This window comes from Saccoglossus kowalevskii, chromosome 6, assembly GCF_978046115.1.
Source record: "Saccoglossus kowalevskii chromosome 6, keSacKowa6.1, whole genome shotgun sequence".
Lineage (NCBI taxonomy): Eukaryota > Metazoa > Hemichordata > Enteropneusta > Harrimaniidae > Saccoglossus > Saccoglossus kowalevskii.
The window spans coordinates 42098821-42120857 of NC_140646.1; the positions used below are offsets into that span (position 1 = coordinate 42098821).

The 22037-nt window shown below is 37.9% G+C and overlaps 1 protein-coding gene across 1 annotated transcript in view; it reads left to right on the plus strand.

Annotated features, from left to right (window-relative positions):
* Nucleotides 1-22037, plus strand: part of LOC100378934 (acylamino-acid-releasing enzyme-like) — a 94916-nt gene that overhangs the window by 24733 nt on the left and 48146 nt on the right. The window contains exons 10-12 of the mRNA XM_085500557.1: nt 10874-10928; nt 16647-16750; nt 19304-19444. Of these exons, the coding sequence (XP_085356683.1) occupies nt 10874-10928; nt 16647-16750; nt 19304-19444 (300 nt within the window). The remainder of the gene's footprint in view (nt 1-10873; nt 10929-16646; nt 16751-19303; nt 19445-22037) is intronic.

Genomic DNA, 22037 nt, shown 5'->3' on the forward strand with positions numbered 1-22037 from the left:
CATGTAGTGCCTACTGTAACATCTCAATTAGTGTGAGTTCACATGTAGTGGCTACTGTAACATCTCAATTAGTGTGAGTTCACATGTAGTGGCTACTGTAACATCTCAATTAGTGTGAGTTCACATGTAGTGGCTATTGTAACATCTCAAATAGTGTGAGTTCACATGTAGTGGCTACTGTAACATCTCAATTAGTGTGAGTTCACATGTAGTGGCTACTGTAACATCTCAATTAGTGTGAGTTCACATGTAGTGGCTACTGTAACATCTCAATTGTGTGAGTTCACATGTAGTGGCTATTGTAACATCTCAATTAGTGTGAGTTCAAATGTAGTGGCTACTGTAACATCTCAATTAGTGTGAGTTCACATGTAGTGGCTACTGTAACATCTCAAATAGTGTGAGTTCACATGTAGTGGCTACTGTAACATCTCAATTAGTGTGAGTTCACATGTAGTGGCTATTGTAATATCTCAATTAGTGTGAGTTCAAATGTAGTGGCTACTGTAACATCTCAATTAGTGTGAGTTCACATGTAGTGGCTACTGTAACATCTCAATTAGTGTGAGTTCAAATGTAGTGGCTACTGTAATATCTCAATTAGTGTGAGTTCACATCTAGTGGCTACTGTAACATCTCAATTAGTGTGAGTTCACATGTAGTGGCTACTGTAACATCTCAATTAGTGCGAGTTCACATGTAGTGGCTACTGTAACATCTCAATTAGTGTGAGTTCACATGTAGTGGCTACTGTAACATCTCAATTAGTGCGAGTTCACACGTAGTGGCTACTGTAACATCTCAATTAGTGTGAGTTCACATGTAGTGGCTACTGTAACATCTCAATTAGTGTGAGTTCACATGTAGTGGCTACTGTAACATCTCAATTAGTGTGAGTTCACATGTAGTGGCTATTGTAACATCTCAATTAGTGTGAGTTCACATGTAGTGGCTACTGTAACATCTCAATTAGTGTGAGTTCACATGTAGTGGCTACTGTAACATCTCAATTAGTGTGAGTTCACATGTAGTGGCTATTGTAACATCTCAATTAGTGTGAGTTCACATGTAGTGGCTACTGTAACATCTCAATTAGTGCGAGTTCACACGTAGTGGCTACTGTAACATCTCAATTAGTGTGAGTTCACATGTAGTGGCTACTGTAACATCTCAATTAGTGTGAGTTCACATGTAGTGGCTACTGTAACATCTCAATTAGTGTGAGTTCACATGTAGTGGCTATTGTAACATCTCAATTAGTGTGAGTTCACATGTAGTGGCTACTGTAACATCTCAATTAGTGTGAGTTCACATGTAGTGGCTACTGTAACATCTCAATTAGTGTGAGTTCACATGTAGTGGCTATTGTAACATCTCAATTAGTGTGAGTTCACATGTAGTGGCTACTGTAACATCTCAATTAGTGTGAGTTCACATGTAGTGGCTATTGTAACATCTCAATTAGTGTGAGTTCACATGTAGTGGCTATTGTAACATCTCAATTAGTGTGAGTTCACATGTAGTGGCTACTGTAACATCTCAATTAGTGTGAGTTCGCATGTAGTGGCTACTGTAACATCTCAATTAGTGTGAGTTCGCATGTAGTGGCTACTGTAACATCTCAATTAGTGTGAGTTTGCATGTAGTGGCTACTGTAACATCTCAATTAGTGTGAGTTCACATGTAGTGGCTACTGTAACATCTCAATTAGTGTGAATTCACATGTAGTGGCTACTGTAACATCTCAATTAGTGTGCGTTCACATGTAGTGGCTACTGTAATATCTCAATTAGTGTGAGTTCACATCTAGTGGCTACTGTAACATCTCAATTAGTGTGAGTTCACATGTAGTGGCTACTGTAACATCTCAATTAGTGCGAGTTCACATGTAGTGGCTACTGTAACATCTCAATTAGTGTGAGTTCACATGTAGTGGCTACTGTAACATCTCAATTAGTGCGAGTTCACACGTAGTGGCTACTGTAACATCTCAATTAGTGTGAGTTCACATGTAGTGGCTACTGTAACATCTCAATTAGTGCGAGTTCACACGTAGTGGCTACTGTAACATCTCAATTAGTGTGAGTTCACATGTAGTGGCTACTGTAACATCTCAATTAGTGTGAGTTCACATGTAGTGGCTATTGTAACATCTCAATTAGTGTGAGTTCACATGTAGTGGCTACTGTAACATCTCAATTAGTGTGAGTTCACACGTAGTGGCTACTGTAACATCTCAATTAGTGTGAGTTCACATGTAGTGGCTATTGTAACATCTCAATTAGTGTGAGTTCACATGTAGTGGCTACTGTAACATCTCAATTAGTGTGAGTTCACATGTAGTGGCTATTGTAACATCTCAATTAGTGTGAGTTCACATGTAGTGGCTATTGTAACATCTCAATTAGTGTGAGTTCACATGTAGTGGCTACTGTAACATCTCAATTAGTGTGAGTTCACATGTAGTGGCTACTGTAACATCTCAATTAGTGTGAGTTCGCATGTAGTGGCTACTGTAACATCTCAATTAGTGTGAGTTCGCAAGTAGTGGCTACTGTAACATCTCAATTAGTGTGAGTTCACATGTAGTGGCTACTGTAACATCTCAATTAGTGTGAGTTCACATGTACTGGCTACTGTAACATCTCAATTAGTGTGCGTTCACATGTAGTGGCTACTGTAACATCTCAATTAATGTGAGTTCACATGTAGTGGCTATTGTAACATCTCAATTAGTGTGAGTTCAAATGTAGTGGCTACTGTAACATCTCAATTAGTGTGAGTTCACATGTAGTGGCTACTGTAACATCTCAATTAGTGTGAGTTCAAATGTAGTGGCTACTGTAACATCTCAAATAGTGTGAGTTCACATGTAGTGGCTACTGTAACATCTCAATTAGTGTGAGTTCAAATGTAGTGGCTACTGTAACATCTCAATTAGTGTGAGTTCACATCTAGTGGCTACTGTAACATCTCAATTAGTGTGAGTTCACATGTAGTGGCTATTGTAACATCTCAATTAGTGTGAGTTCACATGTAGTGGCTACTGTAACATCTCAATTAGTGTGAGTTCACATGTAGTGGCTACTGTAACATCCCAATTAGTGCGAGTTCACACGTAGTGGCTACTGTAACATCTCAATTAGTGTGAGTTCACATGTAGTGGCTACTGTAACATCTCAATTAGTGTGAGTTCACATGTAGTGGCTACTGTAACATCTCAATTTGTGTGAGTTCACATGTAATGGCTACTGTAACATCTCAATTAGTGTGAGTTCACATGTAGTGGCTATTGTATCATCTCAATTAGTATGAGTTCAAATGTAGTGGCTACTGTAACATCTCAATTAGTGTGAGTTCACATCTAGTGGCTACTGTAACATCTCAATTAGTGTGAGTTCACATGTAGTGGCTATTGTAACTTCTCAATTAGTGTGAGTTCACATGTAGTGGCTACTGTAACGTCTCAAATAGTGTGAGTTCACATGTAGTGGCTATTGTAACATCTCAATTAGTGTGAGTTCACATGTAGTGGCTACTATAACATCTCAATTAGTGTGAGTTCACATGTAGTGGCTATTGTAACATCTCAAATAGTGTGAGTTCACATGTAGTGGCTACTGTAACATCTCAATTAGTGTGAGTTCACATGTAGTGGCTACTGTAACATCTCAATTAGTGTGAGTTCGCATGTAGTGGCTACTGTAACATCTCAATTAGTGTGAGTTCGCATGTAGTGGCTACTGTAACATCTCAATTAGTGTGAGTTTGCATGTAGTGGCTACTGTAACATCTCAATTAGTGTGAGTTCACATGTAGTGGCTACTGTAACATCTCAATTAGTGTGAATTCACATGTAGTGGCTACTGTAACATCTCAATTAGTGTGCGTTCACATGTAGTGGCTACTGTAATATCTCAATTAGTGTGAGTTCACATCTAGTGGCTACTGTAACATCTCAATTAGTGTGAGTTCACATGTAGTGGCTACTGTAACATCTCAATTAGTGCGAGTTCACATGTAGTGGCAACTGTAACATCTCAATTAGTGTGAGTTCACATGTAGTGGCTACTGTAACATCTCAATTAGTGCGAGTTCACACGTAGTGGCTACTGTAACATCTCAATTAGTGTGAGTTCACATGTAGTGGCTACTGTAACATCTCAATTAGTGCGAGTTCACACGTAGTGGCTACTGTAACATCTCAATTAGTGTGAGTTCACATGTAGTGGCTACTGTAACATCTCAATTAGTGTGAGTTCACATGTAGTGGCTATTGTAACATCTCAATTAGTGTGAGTTCACATGTAGTGGCTACTGTAACATCTCAATTAGTGTGAGTTCACATGTAGTGTCTACTGTAACATCTCAATTAGTGTGAGTTCACATGTAGTGGCTATTGTAACATCTCAATTAGTGTGAGTTCACATGTAGTGGCTACTGTAACATCTCAATTAGTGTGAGTTCACATGTAGTGGCTATTGTAACATCTCAATTAGTGTGAGTTCACATGTAGTGGCTATTGTAACATCTCAATTAGTGTGAGTTCACATGTAGTGGCTACTGTAACATCTCAATTAGTGTGAGTTCACATGTAGTGGCTACTGTAACATCTCAATTAGTGTGAGTTCGCATGTAGTGGCTACTGTAACATCTCAATTAGTGTGAGTTCGCATGTAGTGGCTACTGTAACATCTCAATTAGTGTGAGTTCACATGTAGTGGCTACTGTAACATCTCAATTAGTGTGAGTTCACATGTAGTGGCTACTGTAACATCTCAATTAGTGTGCGTTCACATGTAGTGGCTACTGTAACATCTCAATTAATGTGAGTTCACATGTAGTGGCTATTGTAACATCTCAATTAGTGTGAGTTCACATGTAGTGGCTACTGTAACATCTCAATTAGTGTGAGTTCACATGTAGTGGCTACTGTAACATCTCAATTAGTGTGAGTTCACATGTAGTGGCTACTGTAACATCTCAATTAGTGTGAGTTCACATGTAGTGGCTACTGTAACATCTCAATTAGTGTGAGTTCACATGTAGTGGCTATTGTAACATCTCAAATAGTGTGAGTTCACATGTAGTGGCTACTGTAACATCTCAATTAGTGTGAGTTCACATGTAGTGGCTACTGTAACATCTCAATTGTGTGAGTTCACATGTAGTGGCTATTGTAACATCTCAATTAGTGTGAGTTCAAATGTAGTGGCTACTGTAACATCTCAATTAGTGTGAGTTCACATGTAGTGGCTACTGTAACATCTCAAATAGTGTGAGTTCACATGTAGTGGCTACTGTAACATCTCAATTAGTGTGAGTTCACATGTAGTGGCTATTGTAATATCTCAATTAGTGTGAGTTCAAATGTAGTGGCTACTGTAACATCTCAATTAGTGTGAGTTCACATGTAGTGGCTACTGTAACATCTCAATTAGTGTGAGTTCAAATGTAGTGGCTACTGTAACATCTCAATTAGTGTGAGTTCACATCTAGTGGCTACTGTAACATCTCAATTAGTGTGAGTTCACATGTAGTGGCTACTGTAACATCTCAATTAGTGCGAGTTCACATGTAGTGGCTACTGTAACATCTCAATTAGTGTGAGTTCACATGTAGTGGCTACTGTAACATCTCAATTAGTGCGAGTTAACACGTAGTGGCTACTGTAACATCTCAATTAGTGTGAGTTCACATGTAGTGGCTACTGTAACATCTCAATTAGTGCGAGTTCACATGTAGTGGCTACTGTAACATCTCAATTAGTGACAGTTCACATGTAGTGGCTACTGTAACATCTCAATTAGTGCGAGTTCACATGTAGTGGCTATTGTAACATCTCAATTAGTGTGAGTTCACATGTAGTGGCTACTGTAACATCTCAATTAGTGCGAGTTCACACGTAGTGGCTACTGTAACATCTCAATTAGTGACAGTTCACATGTAGTGGCTATTGTAACATCTCAATTAGTGTGAGTTCACATGTAGTGGCTATTGTAACATCTCAATTAGTGTGAGTTCACATGTAGTGGCTACTGTAACATCTCAATTAGTGTGAGTTCACATGTAGTGGCTACTGTAACATCTCAATTAGTGTGAGTTCACATGTAGTGGCTATTGTAACATCTCAATTAGTGTGAGTTCACATGTAGTGGCTACTGTAACATCTCAATTAGTGTGAGTTCACATGTAGTGGCTATTGTAACATCTCAATTAGTGTGAGTTCGCATGTAGTGGCTATTGTAACATCTCAATTAGTGTGAGTTCACATGTAGTGGCTACTGTAACATCTCAATTAGTGTGAGTTCACATGTAGTGGCTACTGTAACATCTCAATTAGTGTGAGTTAACACGTAGTGGCTACTGTAACATCTCAATTAGTGTGAGTTCGCATGTAGTGGCTACTGTAACATCTCAATTAGTGTGAGTTCACATGTAGTGGCTACTGTAACATCTCAATTAGTGACAGTTCACATGTAGTGGCTACTGTAACATCTCAATTAGTGTGAGTTCAAATGTAGTGGCTACTGTAACATCTCAATTAGTGTGAGTTCACATGTAGTGGCTACTGTAACATCTCAATTAGTGTGAGTTCACATGTAGTGGCTACTGTAACATCTCAATTAGTGTGAGTTCACATGTAGTGGCTATTGTAACATCTCAATTAGTGTGAGTTCACATGTAGTGGCTATTGTAACATCTCAATTAGTGTGAGTTCACATGTAGTGGCTACTGTAACATCTCAATTAGTGTGAGTTCACATGTAGTGGCTACTGTAACATCTCAATTAGTGTGAGTTCACATCTAGTGGCTACTGTAACATCTCAATTAGTGTGAGTTCACATGTAGTGGCTATTGTAACATCTCAATTAGTGTGAGTTCACATGTAGTGGCTACTGTAACATCCCAATTAGTACGAGTTCACACGTAGTGGCTACTGTAACATCTCAATTAGTGTGAGTTCACATGTAGTGGCTACTGTAACATCTCAATTAGTGTGAGTTCACATGTAGTGGCTACTGTAACATCTCAATTAGTGTGAGTTCACATGTAATGGCTACTGTAACATCTCAATTAGTGTGAGTTCACATGTAGTGGCTATTGTATCATCTCAATTAGTGTGAGTTCAAATGTAGTGGCTACTGTAACATCTCAATTAGTGTGAGTTCACATCTAGTGGCTACTGTAACATCTCAATTAGTGTGATTTCACATGTAGTGGCTATTGTAACTTCTCAATTAGTGTGAGTTCACATGTAGTGGCTACTGTAACATCTCAAATAGTGTGAGTTCACATGTAGTGGCTATTGTAACATTGTAACATCTCAATTAGTGTGTGTTCACATGTAGTGGCTACTATAACATCTCAATTAGTGTGAGTTCACATGTAGTGGCTACTGTAACATCTCAATTAGTGTGAGTTCACATGTAGTGGCTACTGTAACATCTCAATTAGTGCGAGTTCACATGTAGTGGCTACTGTAACATCTCAATTAGTGTGAGTTCACATGTAGTGGCTTCTGTAACATCTCAATTAGTGCGAGTTAACACGTAGTGGCTACTGTAACATCTCAATTAGTGTGAGTTCACATGTAGTGGCTACTGTAACATCTCAATTAGTGCGAGTTCACATGTAGTGGCTACTGTAACATCTCAATTAGTGACAGTTCACATGTAGTGGCTACTGTAACATCTCAATTAGTGCGAGTTCACATGTAGTGGCTATTGTAACATCTCAATTAGTGTGAGTTCACATGTAGTGGCTACTGTAACATCTCAATTAGTGCGAGTTCACACGTAGTGGCTACTGTAACATCTCAATTAGTGACAGTTCACATGTAGTGGCTATTGTAACATCTCAATTAGTGTGAGTTCACATGTAGTGGCTATTGTAACATCTCAATTAGTGTGAGTTCACATGTAGTGGCTACTGTAACATCTCAATTAGTGTGAGTTCACATGTAGTGGCTACTGTAACATCTCAATTAGTGTGAGTTCACATGTAGTGGCTATTGTAACATCTCAATTAGTGTGAGTTCACATGTAGTGGCTACTGTAACATCTCAATTAGTGTGAGTTCACATGTAGTGGCTATTGTAACATCTCAATTAGTGTGAGTTCGCATGTAGTGGCTATTGTAACATCTCAATTAGTGTGAGTTCACATGTAGTGGCTACTGTAACATCTCAATTAGTGTGAGTTCACATGTAGTGGCTACTGTAACATCTCAATTAGTGTGAGTTAACACGTAGTGGCTACTGTAACATCTCAATTAGTGTGAGTTCGCATGTAGTGGCTACTGTAACATCTCAATTAGTGTGAGTTCACATGTAGTGGCTACTGTAACATCTCAATTAGTGACAGTTCACATGTAGTGGCTACTGTAACATCTCAATTAGTGTGCGTTCACATGTAGTGGCTACTGTAACATCTCAATTAGTGTGAGTTCACATGTAGTGGCTATTGTAACATCTCAATTAGTGTGATTTCAAATGTAGTGGCTACTGTAACATCTCAATTAGTGTGAGTTCACATGTAGTGGCTACTGTAACATCTCAATTAGTGTGAGTTCACATGTAGTGGCTACTGTAACATCTCAATTAGTGTGAGTTCACATGTAGTGGCTATTGTAACATCTCAATTAGTGTGAGTTCACATGTAGTGGCTATTGTAACATCTCAATTAGTGTGAGTTCACATGTAGTGGCTACTGTAACATCTCAATTAGTGTGAGTTCACATGTAGTGGCTACTGTAACATCTCAATTAGTGTGAGTTCACATCTAGTGGCTACTGTAACATCTCAATTAGTGTGAGTTCACATGTAGTGGCTATTGTAACATCTCAATTAGTGTGAGTTCACATGTAGTGGCTACTGTAACATCCCAATTAGTGCGAGTTCACACGTAGTGGCTACTGTAACATCTCAATTAGTGTGAGTTCACATGTAGTGGCTACTGTAACATCTCAATTAGTGTGAGTTCACATGTAGTGGCTACTGTAACATCTCAATTAGTGTGAGTTCACATGTAATGGCTACTGTAACATCTCAATTAGTGTGAGTTCACATGTAGTGGCTATTGTATCATCTCAATTAGTGTGAGTTCAAATGTAGTGGCTACTGTAACATCTCAATTAGTGTGAGTTCACATCTAGTGGCTACTGTAACATCTCAATTAGTGTGATTTCACATGTAGTGGCTATTGTAACTTCTCAATTAGTGTGAGTTCACATGTAGTGGCTACTGTAACATCTCAAATAGTGTGAGTTCACATGTAGTGGCTATTGTAACATCTCAATTAGTGTGAGTTCACATGTAGTGGCTACTATAACATCTCAATTAGTGTGAGTTCACATGTAGTGGCTACTGTAACATCTCAATTAGTGTGAGTTCACATCTAGTGGCTACTGTAACATCTCAATTAGTGTGAGTTCACATGTAGTGGCTATTGTAACATCTCAATTAGTGTGAGTTCACATGTAGTGGCTACTGTAACATCCCAATTAGTGCGAGTTCACACGTAGTGGCTACTGTAACATCTCAATTAGTGTGAGTTCACATGTAGTGGCTACTGTAACATCTCAATTAGTGTGAGTTCACATGTAGTGGCTACTGTAACATCTCAATTAGTGTGAGTTCACATGTAATGGCTACTGTAACATCTCAATTAGTGTGAGTTCACATGTAGTGGCTATTGTATCATCTCAATTAGTGTGAGTTCAAATGTAGTGGCTACTGTAACATCTCAATTAGTGTGAGTTCACATCTAGTGGCTACTGTAACATCTCAATTAGTGTGATTTCACATGTAGTGGCTATTGTAACTTCTCAATTAGTGTGAGTTCACATGTAGTGGCTACTGTAACGTCTCAAATAGTGTGAGTTCACATGTAGTGGCTATTGTAACATCTCAATTAGTGTGAGTTCACATGTAGTGGCTACTATAACATCTCAATTAGTGTGAGTTCACATGTAGTGGCTATTGTAACATCTCAAATAGTGTGAGTTCACATGTAGTGGCTACTGTAACATCTCAATTAGTGTGAGTTCACATGTAGTGGCTATTGTAACATCTCAATTAGTGTGAGTTCACATGTAGTGGCTACTGTAACATCTCAATTAGTGTGAGTTCACATGTAGTGGCTACTGTAACATCTCAATTAGTGTGAGTTCACATGTAGTGGCTACTGTAACATCTCAATTAGTGTGAGTTCACATGTAGTGGCTACTGTAACATCTCAATTAGTGTGAGTTCACATGTAGTGGCTATTGTAACATCTCAAATAGTGTGAGTTCACATGTAGTGGCTACTGTAACATCTCAATTAGTGTGAGTTCACATGTAGTGGCTACTGTAACATCTCAATTGGTGTGAGTTCACATGTAGTGGCTACTGTAACATCTCAATTAGTGTGAGTTCACATGTAGTGGCTATTGTAACATATTGTGAGTATATTTGCTTGAATTTAGCAGTAGATAACATGTAGGCAATGGCATTTATATTAACTATTTGGAGTGTTAGTGGGAAAACCATGAGTCATTTTAGTAATTCCAGAAGCTCATACTCATATAACATCTTCAATTATTTAAATGCTTTATTGTGAATATATCCCCTGTTTTTTTTCTCAGAAATGTAAAACAATATAATATGTATAATTGAATGAGGTGTACTTCTCATTTGCGCAGTTTTGTGGTCAAACACTACTTACTTTAGGAGTTTTTGAAATGTTTTTAGTTAATTGTTTATATACAATTTCAACATGCACACACAGCCATTGATAAAATTGATGATGAATACAATTATTGTGACTCTCTTTTTCTGAATGAGATCTGGGTGGCCTATTGTACAAACATTTCCAAATTTCTTTTCTTAGTACAATATGAAAAGCAAAGAAACAACAACAGTTGTACCCATTGTAGAAAAGCCAGGTAAGATTCATTTTTCACTTAGTATATGTTATATTGATCTCACTTCACATGAATGAAACAGTCAACTTTTGTCACCTTTAATCCTATTTTTTCCTGGAATTTTTTAAGTCAGATAATGAGAAATTATGTTCATTATGTCCTGTTTTAACAAAGAAATTCCAGAAAAATACTTGAAAATTTTGTACCAAAATTATGGTTACCGTAGTTAAAGTGTATTCAAAGCCAACTCGGATGCACTTGTCATAGTTGTTTATTTATTCAGTTATTTAGGAAATAGCATTGTACATGTATTCATTAATTATAAGTTTGTACCATGGTTGTCCAAGTGTGTAAACCCTGTTTTTCACATGGTTGTCCAAGTGTATGAACCCTGTTTTTCACATGGTTGTCCAAGTGTATGAACCCTGTTTTTCACATGGTTGTCCAAGTGTATGAACCCTGTTTTTCACATGGTTGTCCAAGTGTATGAACCCTGTTTTTCACATGGTTGTCCAAGTGTATGAACCCTGTTTTTCACATGGTTGTCCAAGTGTATGAACCCTGTTTTTCACATGGTTGTCCAAGTGTATGAACCCTGTTTTTCACATGGTTGTCCATGTGTATGAACCCTGTCTTTCACATGGTTGTCCAAGTGTATGAACCCTGTCTTTCACATGGCTGTCCGAGTGTATGAACCCTGTCTTTCACATGGTTGTCCGAGTGTATGAACCCTGTCTTTCACATGGTTGCCCGAGTGTATGAACCCTGTCTTTCACATGGTTGTCCAAGTGTATGAACCCTGTTTTTCACATGGTTGTCCAAGTGTATGAACCCTGTCTTTCACATGGTTGTCCAAGTGTGTAAACCATGTCTTTCACATGGTTGTCCAAGTGTATGAACCCTGTCTTTCACATGGTTGTCCAAGTGTTTGGACCTTGTTTTTCATATTGTTGTCCATGTGTATGTACCCTGTTTTTGACTCCCATGTGCGAAGCACATAATGGGAGTCTTTGCAGTTAGTGTGTCTGTGTGTGTGTGTGTATGTGTGTATGTGTGTCCGACTGTTTCACTGCTATCTCAAGAACCATACATCGGTTTTTGATGAAACTTGGTGCATAGATGCTCTGGGCCAATGCGCAGATTTGATTAGGTTTTGGTAAAAATCCATGCTCGTTAATTACCTAATTTGCATGATAATTAGCTAATTTTTAGCTGTTCTATGACGTTTCCACTGATATCTAAAGAACCACTCATTGGATATTGACGAAACTTGGTACATAGATGCTCTGAACATATGCGCAGACTTGATTAGTTTTTGGTAAAAATCCATGCATATTAATTACCTAATTTGCATGATAATTAGCTGATTTTTAGCCGTTCCATGATTGTTCCACTGATATCTGAAGAACCACTCATTGGATTTTGATGAAACTTTGTACATACATGCTCTGAACTAATGCTAGGTTTTGATTAGTTTTTGGTACTAATCCGTGGATACTAATTACCTAATTTGCATAATGATTAGTCAATTTTCGTTTTTTCCACTGATATCTCAAGTACTAATCATCACATTTCAATGAAACTTGGTACATATATGTCATATGACACTGCACAGACCTGATAGTTTTTATGGTAATATCAGTACATATTAATTACCTAATTTGCATAATTAATTAATTGTCAGCATTTGATATGAGTAGTGAGCATTACATTTCAATGAAACTTTGTACTTACATACTCAAGGACTATGCAGAGATTGATTGTTTCCGATAAATATTTGTGCATATTAATCACCTAATTTGCATAATTAGTTAATTTTCAGCTTTTCCACAGGTATCTCAAGTACTAATCATCGCATTTCAATGAAACTTGGTACATAGATCCTTTAGGACTATGCAGAGACCTGATTAGTTTTAGGGTAAATAATTTTGCATATTAATTACCTAATTTGCATAATTAGTTTTAAGCTTTTCCACTGATATCTAAAGTACTAATCATTACATTTCAATGAATCTAGAATTATGCAGACCCAATTAGTTTCCGGTAAATATTTTTGCATATTAATCACCTAATTTGCATAATTAACCAACTTTCACACTGATATCTCAGGTACTAAACATCACATATCAATGAATGTACATAGATGCTGTAGGACAATAGACAGACCTGGATAATTGTGAGTTAAAATCTGTACATATTAATTACCTAATTTGCATAATTAACCAATTTTAAGCTTTCACACTGATATCTAAAGTACTAATTATTCCATTTCAATGAAACTTAGTACAAAAATGCTCTAGGACAATGTACAAACCTAATTAGTTAAGGGTAAAAATCTGTTCATATTAATTCTCTAATAAGCATAATAATTCATAATTTTTTGGTTCAAATCACATTTCAATTAAACTTGGAAACATAGATTTTCTGTTACATTGCGCAGACCTCATTAGTATTACACTCAAATCTGTTCATTTTAATTTTCTGATTTGCATAATTAGTTTTCAGCTAAGTAATTTCGAATTATATTTAATGTGTCTCCAATACTCTCAGCACATGGGAGTTCTTTCTAAGCTTTCTTTGATTCACATGGTTGTCAAAGTGTATGAAACCTGTTTTTCACATGGTTGCCCAAGTGTATGAACCATGTCTTTCACATAGTTCAAGTGTATGAACCCTGTCTTTCACATGGTTGTCCAAGTGTATGAACCCTGTCTTTCACATGGTTGTCCAAGTGTATGAACCCTGTCTTTCACATAGTTGTCCAAGTGTATGTACCCTGTTTTTCACATGGTTATCAAAGTGTATGGACCCTGTTTTTCACATGGTTGCCCAGGTGTATGAACCCTGTCTTTCACATGGTTGTCCAAGTGTATGAACCCTGTTTTTTACATGGTTGTCCAAGTGTATGAACCCTGTCTTTAACATGGTTGTCCAAGTGTATGAAGCCTGTCTTTCACATGGTTGTCCAAGAGTATGAACCCTGTCTTTCACATGGTTGTCCAAGTGTATGGACCCTGTCTTTTACATGGTTGTCCAAGTGTATGAACCCTGTCTTTCACATGGTTGTCCAAGTGTACGAACCCTGTTTTTCACATGGTTGACCAAGTGTATGTACCCTGTCTTTCATATGGTTGTCCAAGTGTATGTACCCTGTCTTTCATATGGTTGTCAAAGTGTATGAACCCCGTTTTTCATATGGTAGCCCAAGTGTATGAACCATGTGCTTCACATGGTTGTCCAAGTGTATGAACCCTGTCTTTCACATGGTTGTCCAAGTGTTTGGACCCTGTCTTTCACATGGTTGTCCAAGTGTTTGGACCCTGTCTTTCACATGGCTGTCCACGTGTTTGGACCCTGTCTTTCACATGGTTGTCCACAACTTTGGACCCTGTTTTTAGCTCCGCTGTCGACTTTGTCGAGCGGAGCTTATCATATGAGTGATTGTCCGTCGTCGTCATCCGTCGTCGTCCGTCGTCCGTGTCAATGTTTTACTTTTTCGACTTCTTCTTGAAAACTACAAGCCTAAATGCTTTGATACTTGGTGTATATGTACCTTGGGTAGACCTCTCTTAGGTTTGTTCATTTCATGTTGATATCTTTAATTCTCTAATTTTGGTGAATATTTTTGTCATTTTTGGTAAAAACTGATATTTTCGACTTCTTGTTAAAAACCGCAAGTGCAATTGCTTTGATATTACATCTATAGGTACTACATGTGGACCTCTCTCAGATTTGTTAATTTTGTAATGATATCTTTAATTCTTTAATTTTGGTGAATATTTTTGTCATTTTTGGTAAAAACTGATATTTTCGACTTCCTGTTAAAAACCGCAAGTCCAATTGCTTTGATACTACATATATAGGTACTACATGTGGACCTCTCTCAGATTTGTTCATTTCGTGATGATATCTTCAATTCTCTAATTTTGGTGAATATTTTTGTCATTTTTGGTAAAAACTGATATTTTCGACTTCTTGTTAAAAACCGCAAGTGCAAATGCTTTGATATTACATATATAGGTACTACATGTGAACCTCTCTCAGATTTGTTCATTTTGTAATGATATCTTTAATTCTCTAATTTTGGTGAATATTTTTGTCATTTTCGGTAAAAACTGATGTTTTCGACTTCTTGTTAAAAACCGCAAGTGCAAATGCTTTGATATTACATATATAGGTACTACATGTGAACCTCTCTCAGATTTGTTCATTTTGTAATGATATCTTTAATTCTCTAATTTTGGTGAATATTTTTGTCATTTTCGGTAAAAACTGATGTTTTCGACTTCTTGTTAAAAACCGCAAGTGCAAATGCTTTGATATTACATATATAGGTACTACATGTGGACCTCTCTCAGATTTGTTCATTTTGTAATGATATCTTTAATTCTCTAATTTTGGTGACTATTTTTGTCATTTTTGGTAAAAACTGATATTTTCGACTTCTTGTTAAAAACCGCAAGTGCAAATGCTTTGATATTACATATATAGGTACTACATGTGGACCTCTCTCAGATTTGTTCATTTTGTAATGATATCTTTAATTCTCTAATTTTGGTGAATATTTTTGTCATTTTTTGGTGAAAAGTGATATTTTCGACTTCTTGTTAAAAACCGCAAGTCCAATTGCTTTGATACTACATATATAGGTACTACATGTGGACCTCTCTCAGATTTGTTTATTTCGTGATGATATCTTCAATTCTCTAATTTTGGTGAATATTTTTGTCATTTTTGGTAAAAACTGATATTTTCGACTTCTTGTTAAAAAACCGCAAGTGCAAATGCTTTGATATTACATATATAGGTACTTCATGTGGACCTCTCTCAGATTTGTTCATTTTGTAATGATATCTTTAATTCTCTAATTTTGGTGAATATTTTTGTCATTTTCGCTAAAAACTGATATTTTCGACTTCTTGTTAAAAACCGCAAGTGCAAATGCTTTGATATTACATATATAGGTACTACATGTGGACCTCTCTCAGATTTGTTCATTTTGTAATGATATCTTTAATTCTCTAATTTTGGTGAATATTTTTGTCATTTTTTGGTGAAAAGTGATATTTTCGACTTCTTGTTAAAAACCGCAAGTCCAATTGCTTTGATACTACATATATAGGTACTACATGTGGACCTCTCTCAGATTTGTTTATTTCGTGATGATATCTTCAATTCTCTAATTTTGGTGAATATTTTTGTCATTTTTGGTAAAAACTGATATTTTCGACTTCTTGTTAAAAACCGCAAGTCCGATTGCTTTGATATTACATATATAGGTACTACATGTGGACCTCTCTCAGATTTGTTCATTTTGTGATGATATCTTCAATTCTCTAATTTTGGTGAATATTTTTGTCATTTTTGGTAAAAGTGATATTTTCGACTTCTTGTTGAAAACTGTAAGTCCGATTGCTTTGATATTACATATATAGGTACTACATGTGGACCTCTCTCAGATTTGTTCGTTTTGTGATGATATCTTCAATTCTCTAATTAATTTATTTTGGTGAATATTTTTGTAATTTTTGGTAAAAAGTGATATTTTCGACTTCTTGTTAAAAACTGTCAGTCCGATTGCTTTGATACTATTCATATTGTTCATTTTCTAATGATGTCTTCAGTTCTTTAATTGAAATGTGCCTTGCTAACAGCGGAGCTATCTCAGCCGATAGGCTGCTTGTTTACATGGTTGTTCTGCCACGATATAATCATTGTATACATTGTAATTTATTACAGGGAATGGTGAGTTTCCAGGTTTGTTTCTGACCAATCTATCGTTCAGATGCTGGACAAGTGATAGTAAAAGATTGGTACTGAGCTCCATCTGGAGAAGTAAAAGGGTATGTCTACTTTTTAAAGCGAACCTGAATGCGGCCTTAATTTATAGTTGTGTATATTCTAAACTGTATTCGAAATAATATTGCAGTGGTTTAATTTTGTTTTAATTATAACTGTAGCTTGGATAGACATTTGAAGTGCTTGCCATGGAGGCCATTCATGGAGGGGAATAATTAACGAACGAACATATTTAACATCCGGGTACTTTTCAAAGCTATGACGTTTTAGTATCTGATCGCATTCGTATACGCCATTGTACATAGCCATTCGTGCTGCCAAGCATTGTGTACTATTAGTATAAACTCAACTTTTATATGCACAATGTGCTTTTTAAAACTTGGGTTAGAGCCTTATGCGTTTGAACCACAGTATTCTGAGAGTGAAAGCCCAATTGCGTTAAAGTACCGTACTTCCCCGATCGTAAGCCCCTCCCGAGTATGAAGCCAATTTCTATGTTTTTACTTTGTATTTATCGAGTTGAGGGCATTCACGATTATGAGCCCAGTGTGTTTTTACTGGGCGTCGACGATATTCTTTAAAATATGCGTGTAAATGGTGTGTTTCATTTCATAATAATCGTGATTGGCATGTTAGTTTGGTTCATGTATTTAGTTTTATGAGAAAACTCGCATTAATTTCAAGTTCAGAGTGCATGGCGAACGTACACAACGTGATTCGCATCGTTTCTATTCTGTCATTTACTCAGGATGAACATCGATGTTGCAATTCTGGAGTAATCCATATTTCTTTGAGTAGTAGCCTTCGAAAAACCAAAAATGTGATCGTCAAGGCGTGTACCTGGTTATTGGGCATGGTTTACTTTGAGACTATCATGAAAGGCCTAGGGTTTGAACGATGAGACATGTTGGCGACCAAGAAAGGTGTTTAAATTCTTCCTCCACACTCAGTTTACCCACGGTTACTATTAACCGTCGTTTATATTTCGGAAATTACGAATCGCCAGTTTTTAGGGAAAAAAATCATCGTTTTTTCAGTGCTACAGATCGCATTTTAACATTGCGGTAATTCACTTCCGCATTGCGCTAAAAAATCATCGTCAATAATCGGAAAATTTCATCATTACGACACATCATTTTGATTGGTTAATGAAAGACATGACCTGTTATGTCAAAGGAAGTTGTTCCAGGTCAAATCGTGCTGAAAAACCTCATGGTGGAAAATTGTTTTGTGTCGAGAGTTTGCGTACGATCGAAAACATACCAAAACGAAGATAATGATAAATGCCTTCATCCACTGTTTCCTCACAGACCCTACCCATTATTTCACCGTAAATTCAGACGGTATGTAAATCGTATTGTAATAAAATGTGTGTGTTTTTTATGAACATGTTTGTTTCTTCATTGTAAGTATCGTTCAAATCAATGACGCATTTTTTTCAAAAATAAGTATTATTTTCCCGAGCCCGGCGTGGTGAACGAATATTTTTTTTGGATAATTTTTCGTTGTTTGCAAGATGGTTACAGTGTTTAACCCCAAAACAAAATCATTTTTTCTGAGTTGGTCCTCGAGTACAAGCTCATCCCTTACCTTTCCTTTACGTGTTCATGCCTACGGGCTTATGATCTGGGAAGTACGGTATACTGTGACGATTCAGATTAGTCCAGTGTGAGTAATGAGAGTATATCGTCGACGATGCCCCTTGTTCGGATGAAAGTTATATTTCAAATTACACGGAAGTCTGTGAACAATCTGCTTGGTGTTCCTGTGACACTTGTCCCATGATTTGCCAGTGCAGCCCCGTGAATACATGGACGAAAATGTTTCCACCACCACCCTACGAACTCAAGATTTCATACTCCAGCATCCATACTTTGAATAATTTGCACGCCGCACAGTGCAGTACTGGAAACAGCATTTATTAGACAGTTAGACAAAAAACAAAACAAAATGCCTGTCTCGATCAATCGCAATCAATGTTGATATGCTTGTAAATAACATTAACGTAAAAGTCGAAACAACCTAGACTAGAAGTCAATTCACCAGTCCAGCCAGCTATGGCTCCCTAAGTTGCTTATATTTAATCAGATACTATTTTGTCATCATGCTTTGTTACCTTACCTGTTTATACCTCATGAGGGCGTTTTTTTTATGGCAAGATGGCGCAAACGAAAGTCCTTCGCAGGTTTATGGTTTCTCATATTTAAATCATCATAACTCTGAAGATAATCATTTTTTTTATTTTATTTTTTCAAATTTATAATCAATATACATAACTTGATAAATACAAACACCAAAATAGGCTCTATTTAGTTCCCCTTTAATCAGTGTTGAAGCATTCACTTTCAGTAGCACAAGGCATTATGGTTTTGCTGAGCCAACTGAATGAATGAATGAATGAATCAAGTGAATGAATTTTGAATTGAAAACATTTTCAAATTATATGTCAATTGAGGTTCATAATTCAAAATCTAAAATAAAATTGTTGTTTCTTCAGACTTGCCATAGCCAGTCACATTCAGATAATAACTGTACTGTATGATTCCATGTTTTGTATGATTACTTAAACTAGTCAAATATCAAATATCTTGTTTCAGGAATTGATATTGGTCAATACTGAAACTTCTAAAGTGACCAGACTGACTGATGATGATGAAATAGGATCCTGGGTTCTGTTAGATGTTTACAATGATTATCTTTTAGCTACTAATGGTACACCGTCCACACCACATCACATGGTGAGTCACATACACTGCACATACTAATGGTACACCGTCCACACCACATCACATGGTGAGTCACATACACTGCACATAATAATGGTACACCGTCCACACCACATCACATGGTGAGTCACATACACTGCACATAATAATGGTACACCGTCCACACCACATCACATGGTGAGTCACATACACTGCACATAATAATGGTACACCGTCCACACCACATCACATGGTGAGTCACATACACTGCACATAATAATGGTACACCGTCCACACCACATCACATGGTGAGTCACATACACTGCACATACTAATGGTACACCGTCCACACCACATCACATGGTGAGTCACATACACTGCACATACTAATGGTACACCGTCCACACCACATCACATGGTGAGTCACATACACTGCACATAATAATGGTACACCGTCCACACCACATCACATGGTGAGTCACATACACTGCACATAATAATGGTACACCGTCCACACCACATCACATGGTGAGTCACATACACTGCACATACTAATGGTACACCGTCCACACCACATCACATGGTGAGTCACATACACTGCACATAATAATGGTACACCGTCCACACCACATCACATGGTGAGTCACATACACTGCACATAATAATGGTACACCGTCCACACCACATCACATGGTGAGTCACATACACTGCACATAATAATGGTACACCGTCCACACCACATCACATGGTGAGTCACATACACTGCACATACTAATGGTACACCGTCCACACCACATCACATGGTGAGTCACATACACTGCACATACTAATGGTACACCGTCCACACCACATCACATGGTGAGTCACATACACTGCACATACTAATGGTACACCGTCCACACCACATCACATGGTGAGTCACATACACTGCACATAATAATGGTACACCGTCCACACCACATCACATGGTGAGTCACATACACTGCACATAATAATGGTACACCGTCCACACCACATCACATGGTGAGTCACATACACTGCACATACTAATGGTACACCGTCCACACCACATCACATGGTGAGTCACATACACTGCACATACTAATGGTACACCGTCCACACCACATCACATGGTGAGTCACATACACTGCACATAATAATGGTACACCGTCCACACCACATCACATGGTGAGTCACATACACTGCACATAATAATGGTACACCGTCCACACCACATCACATGGTGAGTCACATACACTGCACATAATAATGGTACACCGTCCACACCACATCACATGGTGAGTCACATACACTGCACATAATAATGGTACACCGTCCACACCACATCACATGGTGAGTCACATACACTGCACATAATAATGGTACACCGTCCACACCACATCACATGGTGAGTCACATACACTGCACATAATAATGGTACACCGTCCACACCACATCACATGGTGAGTCACATACACTGCACATAATAATGGTACACCGTCCACACCACATCACATGGTGAGTCACATACACTGCACATACTAATGGTACACCGTCCACACCACATCACATGGTGAGTCACATACACTGCACATAATAATGGTACACCGTCCACACCACATCACATGGTGAGTCACATACACTGCACATAATAATGGTACACCGTCCACACCACATCACATGGTGAGTCACATACACTGCACATAATAATGGTACACCGTCCACACCACATCACATGGTGAGTCACATACACTGCACATACTAATGGTACACCGTCCACACCACATCACATGGTGAGTCACATACACTGCACATACTAATGGTACACCGTCCACACCACATCACATGGTGAGTCACATACACTGCACATACTAATGGTACACCGTCCACACCACATCACATGGTGAGTCACATACACTGCACATACTAATGGTACACCGTCCACACCACATCACATGGTGAGTCACATACACTGCACATACTAATGGTACACCGTCCACACCACATCACATGGTGAGTCACATACACTGCACATACTAATGGTACACCGTCCACACCACATCACATGGTGAGTCACATACACTGCACATACTAATGGTACACCGTCCACACCACATCACATGGTGAGTCACATACACTGCACATAATAATGGTACACCGTCCACACCACATCACATGGTGAGTCACATACACTGCACATACTAATGGTACACCGTCCACACCACATCACATGGTGAGTCACATACACTGCACATACTAATGGTACACCGTCCACACCACATCACATGGTGAGTCACATACACTGCACATACTAATGGTACACCGTCCACACCACATCACATGGTGAGTCACATACACTGCACATACTAATGGTACACCGTCCACACCACATCACATGGTGAGTCACATACACTGCACATACTAATGGTACACCGTCCACACCACATCACATGGTGAGTCACATACACTGCACATAATAATGGTACACCGTCCACACCACATCACATGGTGAGTCACATACACTGCACATAATAATGGTACACCGTCCACACCACATCACATGGTGAATCACATACACTGCACATAATAATGGTACACCGTCCACACCACATCACATGGTGAGTCA